The sequence below is a fragment of the Mustelus asterias genome, chromosome 12, assembly GCF_964213995.1.
Source record: "Mustelus asterias chromosome 12, sMusAst1.hap1.1, whole genome shotgun sequence".
Classification (NCBI taxonomy): Eukaryota; Metazoa; Chordata; class Chondrichthyes; order Carcharhiniformes; family Triakidae; genus Mustelus; species Mustelus asterias.
Genome location: NC_135812.1, coordinates 33,078,120 through 33,090,805, shown reverse-complemented (window position 1 = coordinate 33,090,805; position 12,686 = coordinate 33,078,120). Strand labels below are relative to the sequence as shown.

Here is a 12,686-nt window from a genome sequence, read left to right as displayed (position 1 = left end):
TCCGACCTCTGGCATGAAACTAAACTCAAGTTCAGGAAGACTGGATTTAATGAACTGCATTCAGGACAAATTGGAGATTGCCTTAATGTTTACATTATATACTCCGTCTGTGGTGAGAAGTACCTGGTTTGATTTTTCATTGTTTTTTGAAGTCCAGTTATTGGTGAATGAGATAATTAATGTCCGGGGGAAAAAAAACAAGTTAAGGGAACTATCAAAGATGAGCTTTGCAATGGCCTTATCTTGAGCTTTGCCACTGAAAGTGCCAAGAAGTTATTCCTATGGACTTCCCTGTTTTAAATGTGTGTGCAGGGACCTGTTAGGTTACCTGCTTGTAACCTTTGTCTTTGATGCTGCCATTCTAAGAGAATTTCCAGTGCTAATCTGCGAGTTGAGGTGTAACTCGCAGCCTGCCGATTATGATGAGCTTCTTGGAGACTGTGAATGGTTGCTGAGCTCTGGCTAATAGCTGGTCATGCATAGTTTTTTTTTGAAGTCCGCCTTTCCCTCTCAACTTTCCTGCTCTACAGGGAAGATATTGGGAGGTTAGAGATGGAGACTTTCTCCTTGATTAGTTAAGACTTATCATGCTGTTAAAAATTCACTTCCACTGGAATGGACAAGTCCTAACTGTGTCTAGCATGCTGAGTGGGTTTTTATCATGTAAGTATTGCAACTTTAAGTTGTTCCATTTGTTCGGATGCTGAGTCAAATAAAAAGCTTCTGGAAGAGCAGAGCAACTCGGAGCAACTCTTTAATTTCACGGTTAATTGCACATTCATGGTGAAAATTCTATCTGATTTACATTTTAGTAGCAATGATCATTGATTATTTTTATGGTAAAGTCTGGGCCATTGTAATAGCAGTGGGTCCCAGAACAGATTCCTGTGTAACAACACTGGTTACCTTGTGCTGAGACAAAGCACTTACCACCCTTTAATCTGAATTTGTGGAAGCAATTTATCAGCCATTCTATAGATCTTAACAGCCCTTGTCAGAAAATCCAGATAAACTAGATTTACTCTGCTATTTTTCTCCAATACCTTGATTATTCTCTCAAGGAATTTCAATAGGCCTGTCAGCTATGATTTATTGTTCTTGATAGCTGTGCTCTCTTCAAATATTCACTTTTAGAGGATTGTAGAAGATAGTCAAGCATTTATGCTCTGGACTTTAAATTGACTGGCCTATGGTTGCTAGGTTCAAAACATTCTCCTGCTTTGAACGTTGGAACTGCGTTTGCAATCTTCTAACCCTCAGATATTTCTCCAGGGTTTATGGTGCCCTGGAGGATTTTAGAATGCACGTTATCTGCTGCAAAAGCATTGCAGATATTTAATCCTTTTAATGTCTGCATGGCAATTTTGATCCACTTCCATATGTTATGGGTCATTCAGCCTCATTTAGAACATCTGGGATGTTTCCATAGTTGTCCTTTGTGAAAACTGCTGTGAAGAATCTATTTGGTTTCTTAATCGGAAAGTTTATTTTTCTGCTTTAATGTTTTAGTCCGATGGGTCATTTAATAAACCTATCTGTTCATCTACTATCTAACTATCTTCTACTAACATTGTCTGGTGACTAGTTTCTTTCTCTACATCTATTACTTTGTTTACAGATCCTCTTATTTTATTTTTCTAAGAATCTTACCCCTCTCTATTTCTTTCTTGTACCTTTCAAAAGAAAAGCTGAAAGATGTTTGCATTTTATCAGTGCAATGAAATATTTGAGCATTTTAGGCTTAATGAAAAATTTTTGCTGCTTTTAAGATTTTTATTCTCCTCTGGTCTTTCCCAAAATCATACAAAATGTAAATACCAAACTTGATGCTCCTGGTGCAAAAATAACGACTATTAAGACCGACAAATGAATTAAATCAGCGAATGATATATTTTTAGCTTCAGAGCGAGAGAAAACTTAGTAGCTTGTTTAATAAATTCTGTAAACATTTTTCTGGGGTGTGTTTGAAACAAAATAACAGAATTATATTGAGAGTCTGTCTGGAAAAAAATCTGAATCAAATCCTAGGAATAGATTATGAGGTGGAGATGCCAGCGTTAGACTGAAGTGGACACGGTAAGAAGTCTCACAACACCAGGTTAAAGTCCAACAGGTTCATTTGATGTCACGAGCTTTCGGAGCACTGCTCCTTCATCAGGTGTGTGACCTTCATCACCTGATGAAGGAGCAGTGCTCCGAAAGCTCTTGACACCAAATAAACCTGTTGGACTTTAACCTGGTGTTGTGAGACTTCTTACTGTAGCAACAAATTCATAGTGTTGACAGAGAGATAGTTAGGGAACCAGATTTGTGTCACTGAGGTAGAAGACCATGTCACTTGTCAAATATGAACAGTGGTCTGTTTACCTTGTGTTGTCTTTCTTGGATGTTAAATTTTAAATCATTGGTCGCTCAGTGACTGTGTTGAGTTACACCCTGCTGAATTTTGTAAGCCTGCTATGAATGAAGGTACTATTCTAATAAATACACTGATATCCACCCAGCATCATGAGCTTGTCATGTCTGAATATTTTAATTAAAAGTTTCTGCCTGTTCCTTCCACTGGAGCATGCTTCCATGTTTTATAAATTCAGAAAGTTATAGATAAATTCCCAGTTCATCAAATGCTGCTAAAGTTCTCTGTGTAGTTTTAATAAATGGATTGCTGATTTGAGATTTAGATTTTTCTGATGTAATGTCAAGTCAATACTCTCTTGGGACACTAAGTGGTGCTGTTATTCCTGCAAACTCCTGTCTCGCAGCTCGTTTTCTCCTGACACAAGATGGCGCTGCTGCTCCTTTGGCCCTTGAAGTTTTGAAGTGCAAATTTAGGAAGGAAGTAAAAGTTTTACTATCCTTTTTATTTGTTTTGTGTTTATTGAGTCTCTGCTCTCACCTCAGCTGCCTTTATGGGCCCTGGGTTTCTCCCTTCCTGCTGACAACATCCCATTCCACTCCACCGTTATCCCAAACCAATGTTTTTCTTGTTATGGGCTTTGGTCCGACCTTGGATCAATGTTCCCTCTAAGATGCACAACTGTGCAGCAACCTGAAATTCCCCCTGCAGGCCATGCAAAAGTCTGTCTCTTTATGGCATGTTAGTAGGGTGGTGAAAAAGGCATATGAGATACTTGCCTTTATCAATCACGGCATAGATTACAAAAGCAGATACATCATAAGAACATAAGAACATAAGAAATAGGAGCAGGAGTAGGCCATCTAGACCCTCGAGCCTGCCCCGCCATTCAATAAGATCATGGCTGATCTGAAGTGGATCAGTTCCACTTACCCGCCTGATCCCTATAACCCCTAATTCCCTTACCGATCAGGAATCGATCTGTCTGTGATTTAAACATATTCAACAAGGTAGCCTCTACCACTTCAGTGGGCAGAGAATTCCAGAGATTCACCACCCTCTGAGAGAAGAAGTTCCTCCTCAACTCTGTCCTAAACGGACCCCCCCCTTTATTTTGAGGCTGTGCCCTCTAGTTCTAGTTTCTTTCTAAGTGTAAAGAATCTCTCCATCTCTACCCTATCCAGCCTCTTCATTATCTTATAGGTCTCTATAAGATCCCCCCTCAGCCTTCTAAATTCCAACGAATACATACCCAATCTGCTCAGTCTCTCCTCATAATCAACACCCCTCATCTCTGGTATCAACCTGGTGAACCTTCTCTGCACTCCCTCCAAGGCCAATATATCCTTCCAACATCATGTTGGAGCTGTATAGAACTTTGGTGAGGCCACAGCTAGAGCACTGTGTGCAGTTCTGGTTGCCACATTATGGAAAGGATATGGAGGGGGTGCAGAAGAGATTTACCAGGATGCTGCCTGGGATGGAACATTTGAGAGGTTGGATAGGTTGTTTTTGTTGGAGCAGAGGGTAGACTCGAGAGAAGATCATGAGGGGCATGGACAGAGTGGATGAGGAGCAGCTGTTCCCCTTAGTTGAAGGGTCAGTCATGAGGGGAGATGGGTTCAAGGTGAGGGGCAGGAGGTTTGGCGGGGGGGGGGGGGGGAGAATGTGAGGAAAAATCTTTTTACTCAGAGGGTGGTGACGGTCTGGAATGCACTGCCTGGGAGGGTGGTAGAGGCGAGTTGCCTCACATCCTTTTAAAAAGTGCCTGGATGATCACTTAGCCTTGAATGTTATGACGTGCCATGGGCCAAGTGCTGGTAAATGAGATTAGGTGGGAGGTCCAGTGTTTCTCGCATATTGGTGCAGACCCAAGGGCTGAAAGGCCTCTTCTGCACCGTATGATTCTATGATTCCATGTCACTGCATGCGCAGGCATTGCAAAAAAATTTAATACAGCTGCACAATGAAGCAAAATGGCCATACATTCCGAAACAAAATTGGAGGGTACTGTTGTGAGATGTGTTCTTCTATCTCATATTCTAGGCATTGGACTTAGTTCTCAGAGAGATGGCCAACGTACTCTGGTATATGCTGAACAATTGTTTATTAGAACGGCCCTAACCGGTTATAGAGTAGGCTTGTTGCACTCGGCATGATTCCAGCATCTCCCTCAAGAGTCTAATGCAAGCTGACTAGTGTCAGTGGTGCATCATCATCTACGTCATATATTATCATATCCCATTAACCCTTGCACCACACCTTCCCCCAAGTCTGCTAACTACCTTTTAACAGTAACATGGGACTATATTTTTAACATTCGAATAGGCTGAATGGGGCTTGTTGAGCACTGCCAATGTCAGTACGAAACACACTGAGTTTCTCACTGGTGTCAACAGGAGAATTGTGCTCAATATCTGTTGCCTGCCAACTTTATTTATCTGTGATAAGCAATATATAATTCATTGAAAAGTCAGATTTTTTTTCCTGTGTTTTTTGAAAATGCTTGGGAAACAAACTGGGTGACAATTTTGAGTAGGTTTTCATCTCATTTGTAATACACCTGTTAGCTTTATATGTGCTGAACTGAAGACAGTAACAAAAGGGGGTAATATCCCATTGTTTAAATTTAAATTTGGAAGAAAATAATTTTTGGGCCATAAGGACAAATGTAGTGATCTGGAATTTACTACATCTCCAAGCAAATTGAAAATTCATTAATTGGCAGAGCAATGTCTCTTAAGTTCTAAGTGTGGGTGTCATGGTGGCACAGTGGTTAGCACTGCTGCCTCACAGCGCCACTGTCTGTGTGCTGAGTTTGCACATTCTTCCTGTATCTGTGTGGGTTTCCTCTGGGTGCTCTGATTTTCTTCCACACTCCAAAGATGTACAGGTTAGGTCGATTGGCCATGCTAAATTGTCCCTTAGTGTTAGGGGGACTAGCAAGGTAAATACTTGGAGTTACGGGGATAGGGTCTGGGTGGGATTGTTGTCAGTGCAGATACGATGGGCCGAATGGCCTCCTTCTGCTCTGTAGGGATTTTATGATTCACTGATCTCATCAATCGCTTTGTGCAATAAAAGGATGATGATGTTACCTGACAAACATTAAACACTGAATGATGTCAGAGTTCAACAGCAGCTAAACCATTTGACTATAAAGGGGCATTGTTTCTTAACAGTGGAACAGTCGCTGGGCCATTATGTAGTTCCATATCCAAGAGAATGTTAGCTGATTACTGTGAACAATGCCACAGAATACCCACCAGTTTAAAAGATTCTGATAATGTCACACACTTGTATTTAAATGGTAAATTCACATCACTGTCATGGTCCATTCTGCCAGTTCTATGCCACCTTGTACAGTAGCTAGATTCTTACCTGGTTCCTTTCTATTAAAGTTCCACCTTTAAAAGATGGAGGAAAGTGGAATGATGCATTTTGATTTCGGCAATGAATTTGTTCTCACTGGTACAGAAACCACCTTGCTTGCAAATCATTTTTAAGTTGAAGCCCAACCCATAGGAATTCACCAACTTTGTTGGAATTTGGAGAGAAAACAAGCCAGTCAGTAACCTTCCCTCATGGTCAGATGTTGTTACATCTGGAAAACTCAATGGTGATGAAGTCACTTGTAACTTTGGATGTGTATTCAGCAAGGACACCAGATGTTTCATGTGTGCTGTTAAACCAAATCTTGACATGCAGATTCAGTTGTGGACATTAGATGTGAAGTTGTTGTCAGAAGGGAGGGTGAAAGTACTGGCTTTATGGAGACCTTGCTTGATCTGTGGGAACCTGACTCTGTTATTTTTAATTCATGGGATGTGGACATTGCTAGCTGGGCCAACATTTTAAATGTCTTTCAACCGAGTGTCTTGCTTGGATCATATGGACCAGACCAAGTCAGGGTGGCAGATCTCCTTCCCTAAAGGACATTAGTGAACCAGAAGGATTTGTACAGCAATCGACAATGATTTCATGGTCATCAGTAGACTTCTGATTCCAGATTCTTATTGAATTCACATTTCACCATCTGCCGTGGTGGGATTCGCACCCGGGTCAACAGAGCATTGCCCTGGGTCTCTGAATTACTAGTCCAGTGACAATTCTACTACGCTACCTCCTCCCCACTGAAATGTTGAGATTATTTGTTGACAGAGACTTCTTTGGATTCCATTTGGATCTGTCCAGAGTTGTTCATCCCATGTGGTGGGGTCTAACTTGCAAGCCCTGAGATTGGTTTCAAAATCTTTGTTTCTAAGTTTGGGATGCTCGAAGATGCAGGTTCCCATGCTCAGCTGGCTGTAGTTTTGTTTTGCTAGAACCCTCCATGTGAACCACATGGTCGAGCCAGCAGAGCTCTGATCAGCAAGCCGTCAATACTATAAAAAAAAAACTCTTTATCTGTGTTGTATTTATTTTTTAAAAATGCATTCCTCTTTTCAAGTCTCCAAATTGCAAAATACTCGAGCGTACAATGTTGGTATGATAGAATCGTCACGCTGTAACCTGTGCTAATGCTTAATTCTGTTTCCTTTCCTTATAGGAGGAAAGAAAAGCGGCCAAAAAATCTGTGAAACTAAAAGCATCAAAGCATGCCATTGGAAACAATGAAATAGCAGAACCAAGAGAAATGATTACTCCAGCACTCAGGACTGCACTCACAAAACAAGGTATGATTGTTGAAAGGTTACATCTGTCTGACCTGAAATTGTGTTTCTGATTTTCCACATTGGGAAAGTCAGTTTTTCTTTTATTCGTTCATGGAACGTAAACTTCACTGGCTGGGCCAGCATTTATTGCCCATCCCTAATTGCCCTTGAAGGGGCAGTTAAGAGTCATGTGTAGGCCAAACCAGGTAAGAATGGCACATTTCCTTCCCTAAAGGGACATTGGTGAACCAGATGGGTTTTTACAACAATCGACAATTGGTTTCGTGGTCATCACTAGACTTTTAACTCAAGGTCTTTATTCAATTCAAATTTCGTCATCTGCAGTGGTGGGTTTCGGACCTGGGTCTCCAGAGCATTGCCGTGGGTCCCTGGATTACTGTTTAATACAAAACAAAACGAGACCACATGTGCCTTTCCTCATATTTAGCTCCATGTCTCTTATTTCCACCTTTCCGCCTCTCTTTCCCAAATCTTTTTTTCCCCTATAATACAAAACAGATCATTATCCTTTATCTCTTGTGTTTAAATTATAGAATAAAGTTTAAAATCCCACAAGACTCATTGAAGTTATACCATTTTGTCTCTAATTATGTAGCTGAGTATAAATTAACCTGTATAAAGTGTTGTCTCATTAAGTTTAAAAAAAAACCTCAGCCTTGAGCAGTGTGACCTTTCGGTAACTAGCTACAAAGCTGTTGAGTTTTAAGATTGCATCTCATGCAAATTAAGTGTGTGCCCAACAGTGAAAGACTATTTGGTGTCATCAGATCACAGTTAATCAACTGACTTGCTAAAATTGAGCTTCCTGTTCCCAACTCTCCAACACTAATCTGACAGGCTAGCGTTGGTATTTGTTTCCAGAATTTTACAGTTTACTAAACCTTTGCATAACTTTATTAGACCAATAACCTCATGTATAATTTCATTTAACTCCTTGCTTCCCAAACTATTTTCCAATGTGATCTCATTTTAAAGTGTGAAAGTTCACGTGACCCCCCCAGATGCCAGCAAAAACAACAGAGCGGTAAAGCAGCATATTTACATTCAGTATATAATTCAGAAAGTTTGTACTATAGGTCAACATATAATAGATCATATAAAATCTGTTTTTCAAAAGTACTTGGTAAAAATATTGTTTTATGTACATATGCAGCTTTCAGCCAAGCCCTCCGTATATAAACAATTGTGTTATACCCACTCCTAAAAGTACTTTCTGATAAAGAAAGAGTACGTTGAACTCACCGTCCACCCCTTGCTGTTTGCTGGAATTAATCCAGCGGTCCAAGGCTGTCCATTCAGTACCCTCAGACGTGACAGTCCCCTCTCTCCACAGTCACCATTGCTGCCTCAAAAGGAAGGAGAATGTTCAACCCCAGTGTGATCTCTGTGGCCCCTATCAGGGTTGTAACCCACAGTTTGTAAATTGTTGATTTAATTATTCATTCCTTGTATGATTTTACTAAATCATAGAGTATGTTCATAGACCTGTTCACAGACAATGAGATCATCTATTGAAATCTATAAATCTCCCATCACTGCATAGATGTCTCTTGAATTATTCCATAGATTTTGCTTAAACTGCCCTTGTTGATCACTGTGAACTTGCCTTTTAGCAATTTGGGCCCATATTCCTTTTACTTCAGTTGTGGTTTGACTATGAATTAATGCTCATGATTCTTTCTACTCATTAACCTTAATTTCTTCTTTAAGATGCCAACTTATTTTATTTCCAAGATGAAGGCCGAAACTCTACTACCTTGCCCACCCGGGAGGTTCCCAGAATGGAAATCTCCATTGGCCTCGGGCGAGATTTTACGATCTCGCCCGAGCGAGGCTGCAAAATCCCGTCCAAAGAGTCTTAGTTTTTTTGCATGCCCAGTCCTCTGAGGCCAGTTGAACCTCTGCAACTCATCAAGGGCCTGAATGTTTCCCATGTGTTGAGATGAACAAAGGTGAAGCAGTATTGAAGGTGTGGCCTGAACCTGACCAGAACTCTGAACAGCTTTAGCATGAGTGTCTCAGACCTCAGTCTTTTGATTTGTCAGGGTAGCTTCACGTTCTGCTTTGTTTGTTTGCTGCTCTACAGTGACTGCAAATGGTCACTCTCAGGTGTTTTTCAGCTTTTTACCTCACATCACTCATTCTGTATGTTCCCAGTTTTTCTTCCAATGTTAAGATATTGTGCTTATTTCTATATTGAATGTCATCTGCCATTATTCTGTCATTTCTCATACATTGTCTAGGTCACACGATACTTGGGGATAAGGAAGGCTCTTTTGACACTTCCTCCCTTCTCCCCCGTTGCTGAACCTGATTGCTTTTTTTAAACAATTGTGTTGTTTTTGACCAGTCTGCCGAAATATCCACTTCATGCAGAGAATGATTAATATTTTAAGAAGGATTTCAATCAGTCCTTTCACAGGTCTCAATCTGTATCCTCTTGTGCTATGTCCACTATTCAAATTAAAATGATACTCAGATTAACGTTTGTTAATCAGGGCAGCAGACAATGGGGAACACAACCACCTGCAGGTTTGTGTCCAAGCCACTCAACGTCCTGACTTGAAAATATATCACTAGGGGAATTTCACAGTAACTTCACTGCAAGGTATTTGCTACCTTGTAAAGCTTCATAACATCAATTCTTGAACCATGTTGGGTTGTTAAACCTAAATCACACCGACATTTCCTCATGAGTCATTCCCCTAATATGAGGAATCTGCTGGCTAATCCACCTAACCTACACATCTTTGGACACTAAGGGGCAATTTAGCATGGCCAATGCACCAAAACTGGACATCTTTCAGACTGAGGGGGGGAAACAAGAGCACCTGGAGGTAACCCAGGCAGACATGGGGAGAACATGCAAACTCCACACAGGCAATCACCCAAGGCTGGAATTGAACACGGGTCCCTGGCGCTGTGAGGCAGCAGTGCTAACCACTGTGCCACCCCCATATACTGAAAAGGTTATGGACCCTGACAATATACTAGCAGGGGAGTACTGAAGACTTGTGCTCCTGAACTAACCTAGTTGAGCTGTTCCGGTGTGGCAGCAACACTGAAATCAACCTGACAATGTGGAAAGTTGCCAAGATACATCCTGTCCCAAAAAAACCAAGACAAATTCAAGCTGGCCAATTACTGCCCCTTTAGTCTACATCTACGCTTGATCATCAACAAATATGAAAAATATCATCGATAATGCTGTTAGGCGACACTTACACAGCAATAACCTCTTCACTCAGTTTGGGATCACGTGGACCATTCGGCCCCTGACTTCATTGTAGCCTTGGTCCAAACATCAACAAAAGATCTGTGAAATCAAGATGCGAGGTGAGAGTGACTGCCCTAAATGTAAAGGCAGAATTTAACTGGATCAAACCAAGAGCCATAGCAAAATTGAAGTCACTGGCAATCAGGAGGAAAACTCTGTGCTGGTTGGAATCATACCTAGCACAAAAGAAGTTGATTGTGGTGTTGGAGGCCACTCACCTCTGTCTCAGGACAGGAGTTACTCAGGAGTTACTCAGGGTAGTGGCCTAGGCCCAACCATCTTTAACTGGTTCATCAATGACCTTGCCGCCATCATAAGGTCACAGGTTGATACCAGAGATGAGGGGTGTTGATTATGAGGAGAGACTGAGCAGATTGGGTTTGTACTCATTGGAATTTAGAAGGCTGAGGGGGGATCTTATAGAGACCTATAAGATAATGAAGGGGCTGGATAGGGTAGAGGTGGAGAGATTCTTTCCACTTAGAAAGGAAAGCTAGAACTAGAGGGCACAGCCTCAAAATAAAGGGGGGTCAGTTTAGGACAGAGTTGAGGAGGAACTTCTTCTCTCAGAGGGTGGTGAATCTCTGGAATTCTCTGCCCACTGAAGTGGTGGAGGCTACCTCGTTGAATATGCTTAAATCATGGATAGATGGATTCCTGATCGGTAAGGGAATTAGGGGTTATAGGGATCAGGTGGATAAGTGGAACTGATCCACTTCAGATCAGCCATGATCTTATTGAATGGCGGGGCAGGCTCGATGGGCTAGATGGCCTACTCCTGCTCCTATTTCTTATGTTCTTATGTCAGAAGTGGGGGATAAGAACAAAGAACAATACAGCGCAGGAACAGGCCCTTCGGCCCTCCAAGCCCGCGCCACTCCCTGGTCCAAACTAGACCATTCTTTTGTATCCCTCCATTGTTGCTGACTGCACAATATTCAGTACCATTTGCAACTCCCTGAATATTGGAATAGTTTGTGTCCATATATTGCAGGGCCTGGACAACATTCAAGCTGAAGCTGATAAGTGGCAAGTAACATTCAGGTACACAAGTGCCAGGCAATGACCACCTTCAACAAAGGAGAATCTAAATCTAACATCTGGCCTTGACATTCAATGGCATTACCATTGCTCAATCCCTCACCATCTGCATCCTGCAACATAGAAATATTGTGGTTACAAGTACAGGTCAGATGCTGAGAATTCTGTGGCAAGTAGCTCACCTTATGTCTTGTCAAAGCCTGTCCATCATTTACAAGGTGCAAGTCAGTGGTGTGATGGAATGATCTCCGCTTGCCTGAATCAGTGCGGCTCCAGCAGCGCTCAAGAAGTTCAACACCATCTAGAACAAAGCAGCCCACCTGATCGACACCCCATCCATCAGTATAAACATTCAGTCCTTCCTGACACAAAGTGGCAGCAATGTGTACCATCTATATTGTGCACAGCAGCAACTGACCAAGGCTCCTTCGACAGCCCTTCCCAAACCTGTAACCTCTGACACCTAGAAGGGCAACAGACAATGGGGAACACAGGTTCGTGTCCAAGCCACACAACGTCCTGACTTGAAAATATATTATGATGTGGAGATGTCGGCGTTGGACTGGGGTGAACACCGTAAGAAGTCTCACAACACCAGGTTAAAGTCCAACAGGTTTATTTGGTAGCAAATAAACCTGTTGGACTTTAACCTGGTGTTGTGAGACTTCTTATTGAAAATATATCACCAGGGGAATTTCACAGTAACTTCATTTCAGTGTTAATGTGAGCCTTCCTTGTGACTAATAAATAAACTTTAATAAACTGTTCCTTCACTGTTGTTTGAAATCCTGGAGGTCCCTTCCTAACAGCACTGTGGGTTTACCTGCACCTGATGAATTACAACAATTCAAATAGGTGGCTTACTATCTTATTAAGTATTATTAGGGATGCAGAACAAATGCTGGCCTTGCCAGTGACGCCCACATCCCATGGAAGAATAAAAAAAAGAGACTAACCTGTCTGTAGTAGGTTAATTCATACTTACCATGCAAGTACAGCAACTTCATGGCATTCTATGAATTTAACTGTTGACCCAGACAGGAAGGTGCCATTTTCACAAAATAAATGGTGGGGAGTGGCGCAACTCGGACAACATCCTTTGGATGCAAGAAGACTCCTCCTTCCCTGAAGTTGCAATACCATTTACAGTAAATTGTGGCTGGTGCCAAAGCCTTTGCAGATCCTTTGTCAGCAAATTTTGGATTTATGTCTAACAGTAGCAGCCTTATCATTGATCCCTGGCAGTGAGCTTCATGGACCTCCCCGGCCTAGCCGTGAGTCAACCAGTACCAATGCCAAAAACATTTCTGTTTCATTGTTTAGTCATGTCTAGTAT

The 12,686-nt window shown here is 41.7% G+C and overlaps 1 protein-coding gene across 1 annotated transcript in view; it reads left to right on the top strand.

The window, feature by feature from the left end:
• tyw1 (tRNA-yW synthesizing protein 1 homolog (S. cerevisiae)) overlaps nucleotides 1–12,686 on the top strand; it is a 152,030-nt gene that overhangs the window by 17,418 nt on the left and 121,926 nt on the right. The window contains exon 8 of the mRNA XM_078225004.1: nucleotides 6,906–7,032. Within this exon, the coding sequence (XP_078081130.1) occupies nucleotides 6,906–7,032 (127 nt within the window). The remainder of the gene's footprint in view (nucleotides 1–6,905; nucleotides 7,033–12,686) is intronic.